At 41.4% G+C, this 19,040-nt stretch overlaps 1 protein-coding gene across 2 annotated transcripts in view; it reads right to left on the minus strand.

The window, feature by feature from the left end:
• Positions 1 to 2,007: 2,007 nt before the first annotated feature.
• Positions 2,008 to 19,040, minus strand: part of BRF1 (BRF1 general transcription factor IIIB subunit) — a 170,854-nt gene continuing 153,821 nt past the window's right edge. For both annotated transcript variants that reach the window (XM_030275131.4, XM_072930494.1), the window contains 3 exons: positions 10,978 to 11,029; positions 7,810 to 7,978; positions 2,008 to 5,657 (listed from right to left, as the gene is read on the minus strand). In XM_030275131.4, coding sequence (XP_030130991.4) covers positions 5,620 to 5,657; positions 7,810 to 7,978; positions 10,978 to 11,029 — 259 coding nt within the window. In that variant the 3' untranslated portion in view covers positions 2,008 to 5,619. The remainder of the gene's footprint in view (positions 5,658 to 7,809; positions 7,979 to 10,977; positions 11,030 to 19,040) is intronic.

A 19,040-nucleotide genomic window follows, 5' to 3' on the forward strand; every position in this document is an offset into this window, starting at 1 on the left:
CCTGCCTCATGCTCACTGCTTTTTGCACAGTCCAGTGCACATCATTACAAGGAATATTCCTTCATCTTTCTGGTTTTAATGCAGCTTTTCTCCTTAATATCAAACTACAACCCTTAAACTTACTCTAAATAATTAATATATATATTTTTTTCACTTGAGAAACAATGATAGCTCACCACCTCTTCTTCCTCACCTGGCTTGGTGTCCTACCTCTTTCAATACCCTCCAGTGGACTGCTCAGGCTATAAATGATGAATATAATGCAGGATATACCAAGAAACAGAAGAGTCTGTAACTCTTGTGTGGAAAATGAACAACACTGCCTCACCTCTGTTGCTGCCAAGATGCATCTTTTGCCCCTTTTAGTCTCTGTGTACAAATCCCTTTTACTTTTCCCACAGAAGAAAAATCACCTGGAAATCAGACTGCTGGTACTGTTTCTTTTCATTGCTCTGTTCAAATTCCTTTCATTTGCTGTATTTTTCTGCTTTTGAAGAATTGAGAAACTTTACTAGGAGCACTGAGAGCACTGAGAAAGCATTCCTGCTGCAATTTGGCAATGGAAATGGGTTACACAGTGATTGCCATCCCCATGCCCAGTACTGTGTGACTTACTGCCCTCCCACACAATAACAAATGTACAGTTCAGGCTACAAGTTGTTAAATCTTGTGCTCCTGGAGTCCCATGACAAGAAGGGAATTTTATTTTGCATTTTTGTGAGTTGTATGTGCCTCCCTAATTTCCATGAGAATGCACAACAGGTCCTGTAAGAAAAAAATAATTACAATGAAGCAACTCATGAAGTAAATTTGTTATGCCCTAAGTCCTGAATTCTCACCGAGCTTCCTTTCTCATGTACTTAACTCCTTTTGTTAAACAAACAACACTCACCAAGATCACTGCCAGGTATCAGGGTGGGCAAAAAAAAAAACCCTGAATAATGTGCTGTAACTCTTCTTATAGAAGAGACAGGAATAGAGAACTGCAACAGCCTCTTCTGCATTACAAAACACAAACATAAGAACAAACCTGCTATGACCTACTGGTGACAAATGAAGGTAATATAAAGCCTTGTAAAATTTCAGCTTTTATTAGCATTATTTAACTTCTGAGACCATTAAAGGAGGCATATTTGATGAATGCAGCTATGGGGACAGAATGGTTTTTGTTATGAAAGCCTGGTGTGGCACAGAAGAGAAAAATTAGAGGACAAAGCCAAGAGCTGTACAGCTTGGGAAGAGCAGAAGAGATGAGGCCAAGGCAGTCAGTACTTTTTAACAGCTCAGATGTTAGCAGGGAGAGGGCATCTGTGATGGACATCCTGGAGAAGTTCCCAACTCCCAGGGGAAATGGCTGGAACAGCTGAAGAGAAATTCAGATAAAAACATCCCAATGTCAATGAGAGCAGAAGTGTGCCTTGATCACACTATGGGAACACAGTGAAATGCTGGAATGATACATACTGCCTTATCAAATCTACTGTTCATCATCTTTTTATAGGCTAAAACTTTGCAGGAGACACTCCTGAGGATCCAGTAGTACCTCGTTTTCCAGCAGAAACTGAAAGGAGCAAACACCCATCTGTACAAAGGGCAGATGTGGATTTTTGTCTCCAAACTGTGGCAGCCAGATGTTGATAAAATAACATGATTTTTAGCTCAGCATACACCTTATTTATCAAGACACAACTTTCAGAAACAAGCACTGGAACAGGTCCACTAAATACACACACCATATATTGTTCCCACAGTCAGTTAATTATACAGCTTAGTGGAAAAGCCTCATTAATGTTATGCACTTTACAGAAAGTATCGACATCTATCAGTGGAACAGTATCTTGTAAAAAACACTTGCCTGATTGCTGTGTCTTCCCTTTTAGAGACAAAAGAAAGCTCTAAATGACAAATTTTGGCCACAACCAACCAATCATGCAGCAATCAAAACTGAACATTTTTAAGAACTAAGGCAGAAAAATCAGAAATCATCAGGAGAGCATCATAGTAACATATGGGCTATGTAAAGGTTTTATTTTTTATTTACAGCAAATATATTACAGTAAAAAAAGGTTAACATGATTCGTGGTTGTGGGAGGATGGTACATATGCATACATCAAAAAGGTTTCGTTTCCTTGGCACTAACTGAACCAAATACGAGGATTCAACACAAAAATAAGAAACAGAACATTTATTAGGTAAACTCTAACAGCACACATCTGCAACTGGGGTTTCAATGCAATCCAAAGAACACAAACAAGTCATCAGGATGGCAAGGACTTTTTCGATGAACGTGTTTAACCCTCAAGACAAGGCTGTCTGGCACCATTTAAAAGTTGCTGTACTGAACACACTGATTTTAAAGAAATGTCACAGATGATTAAGACACTGAAAATGCACTCAGCACAGTGAAGAAGCCCATTATTTTCTTTATTTCTTTTTTTACTCCCACAATACCGGAGTGTTAAAAGGCTGCATGGCAGACAAGCTGGATGCAACAGCTGGAGAATTTTGCCTGTCAAGCAAAGTGACTTGCAGCAAGAGATGTGCTTTGTGCAACAAACCCAATGATACACAGCTTGTGTGGCTTCAAGGAAGATGATCTAAGAATAACAAATGTTGAAGCCTTATAAGCTCTTTACATCATAATCAGAATCCTGAGAAAAGCAGGATCCAAATTACTCCAACTGAATTCAGGCTTACTTATACACAACAAAATTGTCCAGATATACCAACAGTAGTAAACAGAGTTAATGCAGTGTTAATCCTTTTACATTTTAATGACTATCTATAAAAACAGAAACTAGCATGTTCAAATCTGTTTACATTTCCTGAGCTTAGTTAAAAGAAGAAGGAATGAACGTTATAAAAATCCCAGTAAGTCACCAATAAATTAAAAATGTACATAACCACTATAGCTTAAGAAGCTCAGAGTGAAGTCTGCCTATTACATATCCTTTCTTTAGGAATCCTGTACAGAAACCAAGCCATTAACTTCACCAGCAATACTGAGATGCTATGGAATTGTAGGTCTTTTTTTTTTTCCCCTGCTCTTCCAGCAAATTGCCTGATGGCCTTTCCTAATCAAAACATATGAGAGCATTCAAAAACTGCAACCCTCTACTTGCAGCACACAAACCAATGTTCTCAGCAACAAAATGTACTACTGACATTCAAATTTCCTAGCTGTAGTTTTTTGGGTGGGCTCTCAGCTCTCACACACAATACCACCACCCTGGCAGCAGGTTTGGTATCCTGTGGGGGAACAAACCAGGAGACTGGACCCTCAGCAATATCCATCTTAGCCCATCTTAGCGGTTTAAGAGCCAACATCTTGCATTTGAGAAAAGCACTCGACCTACATGAGTCATACACATGTTTATTTATGCATGTTTATTTCCTGCATAGAGAATACTGTGTACCTTGGAATAAAACCCAAGCCTTGAGAATATACTGAGAGTATATTTGTAGCAGTGCTATGGAAGATTAATTCAAACCCAAACAATCAAACTCAACAGTCTCAAAGACTTGCAGAGCACAAACTTTGATAAAACAAACTACTTTTTAGAAAACTGTCTGCTTATAGCATACTTCTATTTTATGGTGCACATAAAAGAGAGGTAGAAAGGTTTATCTCCTCAATATCAGTTTCTGTGCAGTATTTATAAAATGTCAGGAAAAAAATCTATAGCTTTTTGGTGAAAATGCCAGCTTTTCTCCTAAGAATTATAAGGAATCTCTTCTTTCCACTTAAGTGCTGTAAACTAAGTAACTGGAATCTGGTTCAGAAGAGCTATTCTTTCCAGTAGCCTTACCACACCAATTTTGTTACCAAGTTCTGCTTCTAGTAAGTCATTACAGAAATACTCCTATACAGGGCTCAAAAATTCCTCACAGATACAACCCACCAAACCATATTTACCAGCCAAACAGTATCAAGTCTGCCCCTAAAAAAAGCACTCACTCTTGCTCAACTTGCATGATCCATCTTATGCAAGCGGATAGGAAAGAATGGAAGTGTGGAAGGCCCTGTGGGTCCTTCTTCTCTTTGGTGATGACCTCAGATGTCAGCACCATCATCACCCTGTCTGGCAGAGCATCCTGAAGCAGCTTCTCTTCCTGCCACGATCCAATCTCTGCAGCAGGAGGATGGATGGTGCTTTAGTAATGAGCACTCCTCAAAAAAGGAGTAGGAAGGAAGACCCGACCAGGAGACACAGCTGAACAGAAACCACGCTGGTAAGATAAATATCCATCTTTCCCTGGTGTTAAGAGAAGCCTGCAGCACTACAGTTTTCATGATTGTCACCAGATAAGGGAGAGAGATGGAAAGGTCAGCTGCAGCCATCAGGAGTGTGATCCCGAGTGCAGTGCATTTCCCACGGAGCCCAGAGCCTCGGGCCAGGGGAAGGCAGGTCAGTGGCACCAGGGTGGGATCTGCCCACAGGGGCTCCACTCCTGACCCCTGCTCTCATGGCACTGCCAGAACTGATCTATCTGTGACAGAGGACCTGCCTGCTGACATTTCGGGGCACACAGGGCCGGAGCTCCAGCTTTATTCACATAGCAACGACTGTTCAAGGGTGGGATTTGAGCCATGAAAGTCAGGCTGCTTCATGGTGACCTTTAATTTACCCAGTGAATGCTAAGCAAATTACATTAAATTAAATTCAGTCAAAGCAGATGCTAGCTTATTTATTAAAAAGCTCAGCTTTCTCTTTCTTTCAACTGGTTTTAGAGACCAGCAGCTCTTGGGAGCAGACCTTCCCTCTAACTTAGTCAGGCAAGAGCAGCTCCACAGAGATGGCCAGAGTGACTCTCCTGCAGCAACACCAGCCTAAAGAAGACCTGGCTTTCCCTAAGGATGCCCAGCAACAGCTCATGAGCACAGCATCTTTGCCTCCTTGCTCCCTGCACTTCCTACCCGGCCCAGGTGTTCTCCCCCCTTCCACAAAAACCACACCAGACTCACAGTGGAAGACAGTTCTTCATTGCCTTTTTGAGAAATCTACGAATTTACTAGTATAAAGAAGTATTTACTCTGTTTCAGAAAACCAGTGCTGCTCTGCAAATATATAACTTGTCATTAACTTTTGACAGGGTTGGGTAAGGGAACTCATATACAGTAACATGGTCGCATTCACAGTCCAGGCTGGAAACATTTCTTTCTGTCAGTTGTAGTATGAGGAGACTGACTAATGCTCCTGTGCTCAAATAATCAACAGGCCCTGTCCTTCAGCCTGCTCCCTTTCAGCAGTATGCCCAAAAGCAGTCACATAAATAAGAGATGTGCTGCTTTCAGCAACGCAGGCTTGATGGACAGTCTGTTTTGTCTTTTTTTCTTTTGTTCTCTGGAAACATTACTCTCATTAATTTAATTCTTCAACTATGATCCACCAAAATAAAAATAAATTCAAGTAGGAATCCAAACTGGTTATTGCTGGGTTATGGGTCAATATAAACTGACCAGACCCAATGCCAACCTCGAATCCACTTTACAAAAGTAAGGATTGTTCGATTACATTTGCTGACCATAGACAGCTTCTTTCACTATTCATACAGTTTGAAGACCAAAGATTTGCTGAGAACAAGACACAGTCCATGTCCCCTGGAAGTAAATGGAGCTAATAGCCATCATCTTCATCCATATCACAGCCATAATCTGAAACACACAAAGACAAGGGCATATAAAAATGCAAATATTCTGGCTTAGAAGTATTGCTTCTTTAAGGTTGTTTTCTTGCTATATAACTACAAGATAAGTTTTGCCTTAGGCAAGCATTTTAAAAATCATCTATCTTCTTAGGCCTAAATAAGTTCTTACATGTACTTTCCTCAATGAAATAAAATTATTTTTAAGCATGTATGTGTAAATATCTCTTCTCACTTGTCATTATACCCTCGTTTAGGAATACTTGGCACATGTATAAGTGAAATACTTGATTTAATTTAGAAGCTAAGGTGATCAAGCCTGATTGTCACAAGTGACTTGGCACACAGTGGCTGATAAGCAACAGCATTACATTTACAAGGAGGCACATTTTTCACCAGATATACGCACCAAGGAAAAAGCTGGTTTGTTTACATTATTCATGGATTTATGAGCTGAAATTGCAAGGGTTCAGAGATAGCTCAGAGTTCCCATCAGCATCAAAAGAGTCCTGCAACGAATCCTGACCAATGCATCTGACTCAGATCTCCCCTATCTTCTTACTTCTAGACTTAAAATCTTTGCCCAGATTTTTTAATCCAGTTTTGTTTTCTTAAACAATACTGAGTGCAAAGACTGTGCTGTGTGTCAGAAGGCAAGTCTGTACGTTTCTAATGCACCAATTTCTGTTCTGTGTGCTTCTGAATGCACTCACACAGATATTTTCTGCTGTGCAGATGAACCTATGGATAATTATTACATATGAGGAAAGTTAAACTTTATATTCTAAATCCAATACAGGGCAACATCTCACACAAAGAGACAAGCAAATGCTCAGAAGCAGAATTAAATGTAATCTATAATGATTTGTGTAGAATGGGTGAAGTTCACCATCTGTAATTCATGTAGTTATTTCAAGCAGACAGGTCTAAAATCCACAGAGAAAGCAGCTAGGAAAGAGTTATTTGCTGTTCTGAGCAGCTCTGTACACCTGCATTCGAATTCTGGGAATACTCCTTTTCTTTTCCTCTTTATTTTTATTTTTTAACTCCAATTTTTCAGCTGTTGTCCAGACCAGACAGGGAGTAGTGGAATGTTCTCAGAATGGTTCAAAATTAGTAACATTTACAAAGAAAAAAAAACTCAGTGACCTTTATTCTATTTTTGTGGGGGGTTTATTAATAAACATAGACCCACCCTCCCCCACATGGATGCCTTTTCTTGGGAACGTTATTCTAATAATAAATGCAGGCAACAAACTGTTTTTCCTACAGTTCAGCAATTATTTTCCAGCAGAGAAATCAATTTAAAAGCAACAGACACTTTTGTGAAATGTATACATATTGTCCATGAAAGCTAAATGAATAGTGATGGGAAGATTTTTGCAGTAAATAACATTTCAGTAGGAAACTTATTCCCATCTTGAGCCTTCACAACCCATAATTAGCAGCTCCCATTTTAAAAATAATTTTGTGTTATTTTCAAAGCTTAACTTCTAAAGGGAAGTTTTTAATAAAGGATAAATGTGGATGTGTCCAGATAGGGAAAACCACAGTGGAGAGACGACTGCCTTTTCCTGCCAGCTAAGAAATCTAATTAAATCAGTGGCTTTGCTGGGTAACCCAAAGAAATTAGCACACATCTGTGTACCATACATGCACCACCAATGCCATTCTTGCACTTGGGGAAAATGCTTCTTCCTAACACCTTCCCCAGAAGCAGAGTGTGATGTTTTGTTCTGTTTTGAGCTGGACAGACACGTCCCCAGGGCCCATGGACAACCTGGACATCCCTGCAGCCTCCTCTGAGGAGGCACAAGGAGCAGGGAGGGGAGGCTCAGGGGGCTCCAGGCACAGCCAGTGGAGGGGTTACTGACCCCCTAACTCCTCAGATCCACCTCAATAAACCTAATTCTGGAAAACACCTCACGCTTCAGTTTTTTTTCGAGAAGCCCTCTTAGCCTAAAGCTCGAGATGCAAAGTTTTCTCAGGAGAAGTCTCTAAGGTCAGCTTTCAGACAAGGGTGATTCCAGGCTTCCCACAGGAATGGGCAATGCTGAAAAGGCAGCAGGAGCTCCGGGACAGGGACAAGTAGGAGAATCCTGTGTGTCCCCACCCCTGCAAGGACAAAGCCCACAGCACCAGAGATGGTAGCCCCAGCTCACCATTTCCTCCCATTAACTGCAAGGCGCTCATGCAGTGATCTTCATCTTCTTCTACCTCTTCCTCTTCCACCTCTTCATCAGGGTTGTAAGCTACTGGGCCACTCTCCACAAGCACAGCTGCTGGTTTTTCTACATCAGAGGCTTCAGCTTGTGCATTTGGAAAGGTAACCTGCATAAAAGAAGAGAGAACAGTAGAGCAGATCTTCCTTTGGTCCAATATTTGTACAGAACTTTAACAGCTTCCAAACAATAGGGATGGGAGAGATGGAAGCTCATGTCCAGTGCTACAGGTTCAGCTGTTCTAATGGAATTTTGAATGAAAGTCTGGCAAAACCAGCCAGTTTTCACTTAGTCCAGAACCAGGCAACTGAAATATCCTGTAATGGTAACAGCAGAACAAGGATTCTCTGGCAAGCACAAGGCGAGGAAAAATTTGGGAGCGAAGGCTCCTCCGGAGAGCTCTGTGGGAAAACTTACAAACCTCTCCCACGGTGTGCTCAACTCACATCAGGCCTATTACAAAATAACAACGTTATTGACAATTTAATGATAGCAAAAATGTACCCTTCAAATCAGAAAAAGCCCAACATGTATTAGTTTTGACAGCTCTGGTTGGATTTATTTGGCGGCGCAATGAGCTGCGGAACAAAAAGCACTCTGCAGACAGCACTTAATGTGATGGCAGAGCACTCAGCTGATAATACACACTGGCACCTGTACCATTACCTGTGGAATTCAGCACAATAATGATCTCCAAACACTAACTTGAGAATCAATCATTGACAGGACCTGTTCTGTACATGGTCCTCCCCAGCTGCTCCAAGGTTAGGCAGGACACAGCATGGAGGGAGAGAAAGGGAACACCACAAGGGAATAGAGGTGAATTTGGAGTAGCTAATGCTGCCTTTGGTTCACTAAGGAGACATCTGGGAACGGGGCAGGAAGCAGCAGCAAAGCCTGTGCTAGCATAGCCCAGGCTCAGGTCTTCCTGCTCTTTCTATGGTGTGCTCAGTCTGGAGCTCCACCTCCTGCTCTCATCCAGGGAAGAAACATCACAGGAGCTTTACCTCCATCAGCTCTGTAATAGGGTATTTTCCACACCCATTCCGTAGTTGGACTGTTTTGGGGTTTGTACACTAAAGCCCATGGCCCACAAAACAAGATAATTAGTAGCAATTTGAAGAACCTTAATGATTAACCATGAAAGCTGTGTTGTCATGTAAAGAATTTAGGGAAGGGAATATTGACCAGTCACCAGTCAGCTGTTACCAGCACCAAGTCATCTTCCCTAGTAAGATGGAAAATACTGGGACCTCTTCTTTGGAAGGACCAGTGGTGAAGTGTTTCTAAAATGAATGGTCCAAAGGAGACCAAAAAACCCCAATTCCTCTGGTCCATACCATGAGAAAAGTGCCACAGTGCTCTAGTTTTTAAATTACAGTACACAGCTATGTACTGCTGCATATTCTCCAATTCCATTGGCAGCAAGCTCTGATAAAATGCTGCAGTTTATTTTTATTTATTTATAAATGTATTTACTTGGGATGCAGTAGCTCCCAGAATCCCTGTAACTCCAGGCACTTCAGAGATACACTGTAAGAGAAAATCTCTGTACCAGAAAGTTGATAGTCTAATTATTCAAACATCAAAGCTGTTCCTGAACTTGTCATACACCATGACAGTCAACCTAAAGAATGTGCCTGAGTTTTTCAAAGTCACCTCAGGGTTTGCTCCAATAGCTCATTAATAGGGCAAAGACATCCATTAATTTTAATAGAAAATCAAGTATTTAGATATTCGGATCAGTCAAAGACAGGTTTTCATTATTTTTTAATGCTGAAATTAATCATATTATTTAGAGGAACTTCCCTCCAGTTTATATTTCCTACCACTGCTTTTGCCTCTAGAGTGATCAAATTGAGTCCATTTTCGTTATATAAGCAGAAATAGACACAAGAGTTTGAAACAAATCAGCATCATAATATACATCAATTTATATGTTTAAAAGTATCCATCTGCTCTGAAAAAGTGGGTGAATATAAAGGAGCTACGATTGAGTCATTATTTTTTAAAATTGCTCCATGCTAATTAAAATGTGACCTTCTTCTAATTATCATGTCCACTTCCAGACTGCTGTACTTCTAAAAATGTGCAGAGTTTTCTAATGAGCACAGAATAAGAAGTGAAAATGTATTTCCCTAGGCAGGATATCAAACTGTTTCTGAAAATCAATGACTTTTAGTCATGTTAAAAAATAAGACAGTCAAACAGCACCTTTAAACAGAACTTCCTGAATTCACTTCCAGACATCCTGGACTGGAGTTTGGCACTCAGCTTTATTTATGGATGGGCAATTGTCAAAGGTGTTAAACTACCCAAGGGAAATGGCTCACTTTCAGAAGGGTGTCAGTGTCATGCATTCATGGGCAAGAGGGACAAATACCTTTGGTACACTGAATTTTTAGATATGCAGTAGACAGTTTGTTGTACACAAAATGCCTGTAAATATTCTGTACAGTGTGAAAATAATAGTGAAAGAAAGTAGCTATCATTGTTACCTGGTTTTACTATCTGAAAATAATCATGATCCCTCTGGGAGGTGCACAAGGCCACCCAAGGAGGGCTTCTGGAGTGGCCACTTAACAGCACTAACTTTTCTGTGGCACTGTTACATTTTCAAACTAGACAAGCAAAGCAGAGCAAGCCAGGCTGTACAGAGTTAGCTCTTCCCACACTGGTCTCTGACAGAAGCCCAGCCCATCCCTGGGGGCAGCTCTGGCTGCACAAAAGTGGAGTTTGCAAAGTCCTTCTCTGTGAGGACAATCCAAGTGCTGAGAAACAGGCTCTGCCCTCTCCTACTCCTCCTGTCCATTTATTTACAAGGAGCTTTTTAGATGCTTGCAGGGAGTTTCCTCTTTTTTGCTGTCCAATGAAGCATCATGAGGCTGTGCTGATGTTCCTGATGGATAAGTATGGCAAGTCTGGGTTAGAAAACAGCCAAGCTCAGCTTTGCAGTGCTCACAGTAACCAATTCCTGGCCTGATTAGACAACCAAGACTCATTTCTTTTACCCTTATCTACCACATGACCACAGCCAGGCTGAAAATAGCTTGTGGGAATTTCCAAACTCAACCTGTTGCACCAGGAGAAGTGCTGGACTTTTCATACCTCTTCAGTGGCAGCCTTCTTAGCAAACTGGGTTGAAATCAAGGGTCTTAATCTGCAAAGAAAGAAAGAAAAAATGCTGAACATCTGAGAAGTTGCACAAGAGTTTGCCACAGAGTATTCATTCTCCAAACAGTGAAAGCACTTTGCTAGTGTGATGTTGTGCAATTACTTTTTTAATGATTTAAGATAAAGAGCAGAGAACCACAAATGCCACGATAATTAACACACACATTCCCTTGGAAGTATCTGTCCCAGATCAAGGTAATAATAAAAGATGCCAGCACAGTAGCAAAACCTCATCTCAAACTGCAGCCCCAGCTTCTCCCCAAGGTCTTTGAAATAGCTGCGTTCATCACGGTTTACAAAAATCTAAAGAAAACTGATTTCTGGAAGAATGCAGACATGGCAAGACTGGGCCACACTCTGATTACCTAGCACTGGTCTGCAACTGCTTCTCTGCATCTGATGATACATAGAGGATAGCAGTAAGATTATGCATGCAGGATACCATCATCATCACAGGCAAGAATTTAACATCCAGCTACCAAAATCATCAAAAAAAACTCACCAGGGACCCTGAACACTTTGAATGAGAAATGACAGAGATTGAACATAAACATTTTTTAAAACTCTGCATCAGATGTGCAAGAGACCTGCATATTTGGGGGAGAAGAGCTGGATCAGTATAATTTTACAGCTAAGTGTTAAATATTATTACTTCTGAAAAACATTTCATAGTCTGTTGTTTCCTTACTGCCAAGAAGGCTGTTCTCAATCCATCATTTAGTGTTACTTTCTGGTCTCTCCTGCTCATCTAGATGTATCTAGTCACGAAGAGGATGACTTGCTTTCTACAGAAACACTGCTCAGACAGCTCCTCAAGCACGTCTTTTAACGAAGTCTAGGCAAACAACTTAATGAATACCAATTTATGCCTCCAGAGATACAGTCTTTTATGATAAGCAGTATTTTACTCTCATTTTTCTCTTAGTCATTCCTCCTTGCTAACACACAGAAACTCCTTGTTTTCCTACTTATTTATTTATTTCAAATAATCAGCAGGAGGAAATAAAACCCCAGAGAATGAGCAGGAGAGACTCAGATCATTATCTCTGATGGTGGAGACAATATTAAAATACAAGATATTAGCTAAGCTCCAGAAAGGTTCAAAAACTGGTCATCTCTGAAATGCTTTGCAGGACCCAAAAGGCATTTCAGCAACTCCAGTAATCAAAGGTACCTCCTCCCAGCAGATCAAAACAAAAAGAAGGTAAGGGAATGTTTCAGGAGCAGTGCCACTGAAGAATCCAGAACACATTATTCTGCTACAGATACTTCTTGTCATACTGTATAATTACAAAAAAATTCAAGAAAAAGATTCACTTGACCTACATAAATATCTATTACTTACAAATCCTGGTCAACTTCTGGGCTCAGAAAGATTATATTTGAAGTCATGGACACACTCCTCCCTATGTGCTCAACCTTCCCTTTCCATTATCTAACCCCAATTGTAGAGTTTTCACCTTTAAATGTTGTCAAGTCCAGCCTGCTGCAAGGAGCAGGGACATCTTCAACCTGACCAGGTTGCTCAGAGCCCTGTCCAACCTGACCCTGAACGTTTCCAGGGACAGGGAATCCACCACCTCTCTGGGCCTGTGCCATTGCCTCACCAGCCTCATAACAAAAAAAATTTCTTCCTACATTTCTGAGATTTGAGAGTACCTATCTACTTTCAATCACTGTTTTCCAAAAAATCACCCTATTTAGATGCTTATAAACATATGGATGCAGCAAAGCCAAAAGGTTGTATAGCTGAAGGATTCTAATTACTAAACAGGTTGTGTTTCACTGACGTGACTGAAAAACACCCAACACTGTTAAGAAATAAAGGACTTTTATTTTAAATTCATAGTCATGATTATTGCAATTAACATTGTACCAAAGATAGCACCTTTTCCCTCCTGCTACCCAAAAACATCAGACCTCCCTGGAGCACCCTGAAAATATTTCCTCCCCCCAATTAAAATCAAGCTGTTGAGTAAGACTCACAAGGTAATCAGAAACTGCTGACATTTCTTTTAGAGCAAATTATACATGTGCTCACACAGTGAAGAAAACAATCACAGCTACAGGAAGCAGAGTAAACATTCCAGTTTCATTTTAATTAAAATGGTCCCCTAATGAAAATAAAAAGATTCACGTTTATGAAAAGCCTATTTGCAAAAACTTTAGTGCTGCATCCAAGAGCCCTTCTATACCATTTCTCAGCAGCAAGGGACTCTCACACCCAAACTGAAATTAAAGCTGTATTTCTGTTCCACAAGCGCCACTCACAATGTGCACATCTTCACTTCCTTATTACAAATACAGCACTGCCATCTGATCTGGGCAATACACTTTCTCCCTCAGCATAGTATAAAATGCATCCAAAAGCAGTGGGGTGGATCCTGCTCCTGCCATGGATGGTCAGCACCTGCTGCAGGCCAGATCCAAGGTTGGTCTCATCACCTGGGTGGAATGGCCTGGCCCCTCCATACTATCTGCTTCCTAAAACACTACCCATGACACTGGAAAAAGGTAAAACCATCACAAAAACTTATTTCCCTGCTGCTTTGATTCAAACTACAGCTATACAAATTACAAATATATAACCCCCTTGGCTCTCCATATGCCTAGGGAGAACCCGACTATCACTGTACAAAACCATTTAAGAAGGTTTTATAGTTGGGATGTTGTTTTGTTTCTTAAACGCCCCAATGTCCCGACCTCCTTAAACCAGAGCAGCTGCTGCCACACCAGCCATATGGAGCCATAAATTACTGGCTGCCATGGCTACAGAAACAGGCTCCTTCTGCTGTCTGGCTGCACCTCAGAGGGTGGAAAAATTTGTCCTCGTGGAAAAGCATGACCACTTTTGAGGCTGGGACAGGTCTGAGCATCAATGATCAAAAAAACACCTTGAAAAAAATCCATAATTGAAGTATCTTATCCAGCTTTCACTGGGCATGACTCAACCTCATCTGTAGAAGGTTACCAAGGGACACACATGCACATATACACTACAGAAGAAAGATCCTGTCCATCAGAGTCCAGACTGAATTAGAGGTTCAGAAGCTCAATAAATAATAACAGCCTACATTAAGGTACAATTCCATATATACTGAAGTAACAACAGCATCCATTTAAAATGTAATGTTGTGACTGGGAAATAACAGGGCTCCTGGTCTTCCAAAGTGTGTCAGCTGTTGTTCACTATTTACGATGACTTCTAGTTTGGGACATTTTCCTTCTGAACTTTGCAAATTAACACAGTACCTTGTGGGAGGGAAAAACAGAACAGGCAACTTTCTGAACAGCAATGTAATCCGTAAAAGGGGATAAAAAAGATTTCACACAGCCCCAAGTGTGTTACATCCACACTTCAAACTACTTCAAAAATTATGCAGATCTACTAATGCTCATGTCAGCCAACACACATAACACTGGAAGCAGATTATCTTGACATGTTTGTGACAAAAACTAATGGCATGGTACAAGGCATCAGAGGCTGTTCCCTGCCGAATCTGCTCCGCTCTCAGCTGAGATGTGCACGATAACATCTGAGTTTGTCCTCCAGCTTAACAATTTAAAAGAAGATTCAATATAATAGCTCCTGACAGGGCTGGAGATCACACAGACTGAACTTTCAAAGTGTTTTTCTCTGCAAAACAAGCTGGCTGTGACAAACAACAGTTTTTATTTTGCTTATTATTTAATAACAAAAGATTACACAGCATAGTACATAAAAAAGAAAGAGCACTGAGAGGTAATAAACCCACCTCACTTGCATCAGACTGTTCATCCACCAAAAAGTTTGACAATACCATAACAATCTCCTCAGTACAATCCTACAAGTAATTTGGAAACTCACCCAAAGCTCTTTTCTTACTGAATTTTAATTTAATCCACCCATGTAGGGAACATCTTATTGCTGCTTACCGCCCATACTAATTTTATACACGGATGGTCCCAGAATATGCAATGGGAAGCAGAGATTGAGCAGAGCCCACAGCCACAAGCCTGCAGTGTAATTATGCAGGTCATCCAAGACAACTGCCCATGAAACCTATATATCCATGCACAGGCCTTTCATGTGCAGGAACAGAAAAAACTATTGAGAAATGACTCAACAAGAGACAGGTCAGGTTGTTCACGCTGGCTGAGATCCCCCTCCCACCTGAGGCCAGATGGTTTTGCCTCAGGAGGTCAGTTTACTAGACATCTGTGTGAGAAGGAAATTAATATAAATGTTTATACAGGATAGGAGTGCCCTTTAATTAGGTACTGTCAATGTTATCCTTACCGGAAAGCTGGGAATTACCTCTCTGCAAGGACTGAAATCTCTTCTTGGAAACACAACAGCATCAGGAGATCCTGCCCGCTGTCCTGCCATTGGGTCAGGACAAAGGGGTGACCCTCCCGGACTTGGATGACTGCTGCTTTCCAGAGGGCAAAACAAAGGCTGCAATGACAACCATAACCCTGGAGCACTTCGAGGTTTGCACATCCAGCTGTGGATCCCACCATCTTCTACATCTGCTTCTGCCTGAGAGCCAGATGTTCACGGGATCTGCTCCCTCCGCTCCAGAGGAGGTGGAAGCAAACAGCCAAGGCCAGGGCTGGCCATGACACCCATGAACAGCAGCATGATGCTCTGAAGACAGGGGCTGGGGGTCAGGGTGTTACTGCACCACCTCAGAAGTCCAGATACAACCACAGACACCATCATGCTCTGCAGAATGACAAAGCACCTGTGATGCCTGCACCTTGAAACCACGTGTGCCTGAACGTGAGGTAGGCAGGTGGTTTTGGCTTTCTCAAGACCAGACTCCTCACCCTGTCCAGCTCACCATCACTGTGAAAGCCCCAAGGAGATTCCTTGGATTGCCCCCCTATGTGCCAGGGCTGCAGAGACCCCAACTAATGGCAGAAAGACTCCCAACTAAGAGCATGTCCAAACTGCAGTGAGCTCAGCCCCCACACAGCAATGTTCCTTAGGAGATGGCTCAGTGCTGCCAGCTGTACAGATGTGACCGATGGAGCAGCAGGCAGGGTATGAACCCTCCTGGATACTAACAGACAGCTGAGCCAGTTCCTGCCAACTCTGCTCCAACATCCCTCCAACTCCACCAACAGTCAGTGCTTTCGTCCTGTTTCCAAGCAAGCAACACTATGGAAAGAACCATTTCAAGCAGAAAAAAAGCAAACTGAAGTTGACAACAAAAACTATAGTGAAATGAGGAATTGTCCCCACTTCTGATTCCCACTCAGCCCTCTTTCATGCTGGATCAGAGGAGCTTGGCTTTCATCAGTGCAGCACCAGACAACACGGCACTGAGAACATCTTCAGTGCTAATGAGAGCAGCCTCTCCCAACAAGTGCCTGGAGCTGAGCACTGAGGGACCAAAACTCGCAGGAGGAAACTGGAAGGAAGTAAGAACCTCTATCATTCACTGAGGAATAGATTTACCACTGAGGAACTAAGCATCTACATCACTCACCAACAGGTTTTTGAAAAGCAGGAACTTTGCTAGTGTGTCGTGAGTTGAACACCTATTCCAGGCTTTTCAGAGAGGGGCAGGGGCTGTAACACCTGTCTTCAATAACCCAGCTCAGAGTGGGCAATATTTTTCTGCATAGCTGCAACACTTTTTCCTCAGTTAGATGCTGGAAAATAGCAACTTGCTGTTCTTCCCACTGACTAAACCAAAAGATTTTCAACAGCAAAAATGAAAAGAATGACATCTAAGGCCAACTCATTGGGACCAAATGAAATTATGCTCCTGCAGCAGATCCCAAACAATATCTCCACATATCTGCTTCTAAAGGAAATTGCTGCAGACCATGGGAAATTACAATTGCTTCAGGACAAGACAGGCTGACTGATCTAATATTTCTGGTTGACACACCTTCTTCCTGAGTTTGTCAATAAAGACACTGATGAGCTCATCTCTCCACAGGTCAGGAAAGTATTAGTTGAAAATATGTTATTCCTTTCACCATGGAAATTTTTCCAGATGAAATGATGGCAGCAAGGCAAATCTGCACCTTGCTGAGAAAAGCTACTTAAAATAAGGAAGCTATGAAGCATTTTAATGAAGGTAAATGAGTAATCATAATGGTCTCAGTTAAGCAAGTCTAATGGCAGTGTCACTTTTAAAACATGGGCGTGAGACAACTCATGTGGTGACAATCCATATGCCTTAACTATCGTGTAGCGCTGTCTTTCAAATGGTAACAGCACAGAATGCAACTGCCATGGCAGAAAGAGCCATTATTAGCAGATAAGGCAAATAAAAATAAATTTTAAATGGTGCTTGAAACTATAGTAACAAGAAGTGAAATTTTAAAAGTTAAATGAACACATTATCATCTCAACAGAAGGATTATGCTATTGAAAAATTCTCAGCAGTAGCACTGCCGTCTGTTTCTGGTGCAAATGTATTTTTCTAGACTCAAGCAAGGAGGATTACAGATATTTGCTTTTGGACAAGTGTTTTGATCAATCTTAACCTCATGAAAGCTTCAAACGAAGCAAAAGATAAAAAGAAAACACCTTAGTAACCTGCAGTCTCTGGGAACAATTAATTGAAGTTGTTATACCCAAAGGTGACGCCAGATCGATCGCTGGATCTTCCCTGTTGACATTACAAGGACAAAAATCATGCCAGACAAAAGAGGAACTCACTTCTTCCACACTTCTAGCATCCTATACTACCGGGCAAATTCAGTTTCTCTCATCCAATTATGCAGGCAAAACTAATATTTCAGAATTCAGGCAACTATAGATTCATACAAGTAATCCATCAAGGAATAAAGATGGATGACTGATTTTTTTTTTTTTCCTTGTGTCTGGTCTATTATCCATTAAAGAACAATTTCACTGGCAGCCATCTGGAAATCAATGTATTCCAAGCTTTATTTTATGATTACCAACATTCCCCTTCGTAACTCATTTCTAATTATAAGTAATAAATCATTCCTTCTTGCTTGTAATTTATAACAGCCAATTATGGCAAACCTCTTATTTAAATAGCAAATCTCACTGTAAAACATCACATATTTTGAGGTATGCACAGACCATCTAATCAGGCAGCCGAATGGTAGAACGACGATTTAATGTGGGTTTTGCAGCCACCAAGAAGACACAAGTGGAAGAATCCACCCTCCCCTGTGGCCTGTACAAACCAGAACTTTTCAAAACTGAAAGCACAGGTCTCATCTGCCTGAATTGATGTAGAGGAGAATTACATGCAGCAATAAGAGAGCCAGGACATGACTCGGGGAAGGCTGGTGTCAAGAATTCCCTTTACCGTGTCAGGAAATGAATAAAGAAGCTGTGGCAGAAGAAGCTGTAGGTTGGTTAACTAAGAACTTCTGGGCAATGTCTAGTTTCATTTTAGGAACTAACAGTGAAAGAACACAGCTCTGAATTTAATATTTAAAAAAAAAAAAAAACAGACTCAAGTAGCTTTTCCCATGTCTGGATTTGTGTTTGAAGTGGGCTGGCCTCCTCCCCCCAAGCCAAAGGACTCCCCCATGCACTGCCCAGGTGCTCAACATCACACCTGCTCCCTGTTACACGGGTTTTGTAGGTGTTAGCTTAGAGTATGAGCAAGACACTCACTCAAATCACTTCTCCCCATCCCTCCCAGCCAGGAGAAGATCAGGCAGAACAAAGCAATGAAACAGTCAGCAGAGAAAAAGTGCCACCAAATAAATCTAAATTCTTCCTTTGGGGAGAAGCCTTCAATGGTGGTTTGCTATGGCAACCCTTACCAACAGAACACCAGCAAAGAAATGCAGTGGAGGATGTCAGGTAAGACCAAACAGGGTCAGTCCAAAAGCACAGGCAAGGACACAGAAAAAATTTGAGTTATATTTGTTCTTCAGTGTAGGTCTGAGTAACAGGCATGTGAGTGCAAACACAACAGAGAGGCTTCTTATAAATAGCTCTGCTGGGATTTGTCCGTTAGGAAAAAAACCTCACTCTTGTCAGAAAAGTATTTGATACAATTTTG

The sequence above is a fragment of the Taeniopygia guttata genome, chromosome 5 (assembly GCF_048771995.1).
Source record: "Taeniopygia guttata chromosome 5, bTaeGut7.mat, whole genome shotgun sequence".
In the NCBI taxonomy this organism is placed as follows: Eukaryota; Metazoa; Chordata; class Aves; order Passeriformes; family Estrildidae; genus Taeniopygia; species Taeniopygia guttata.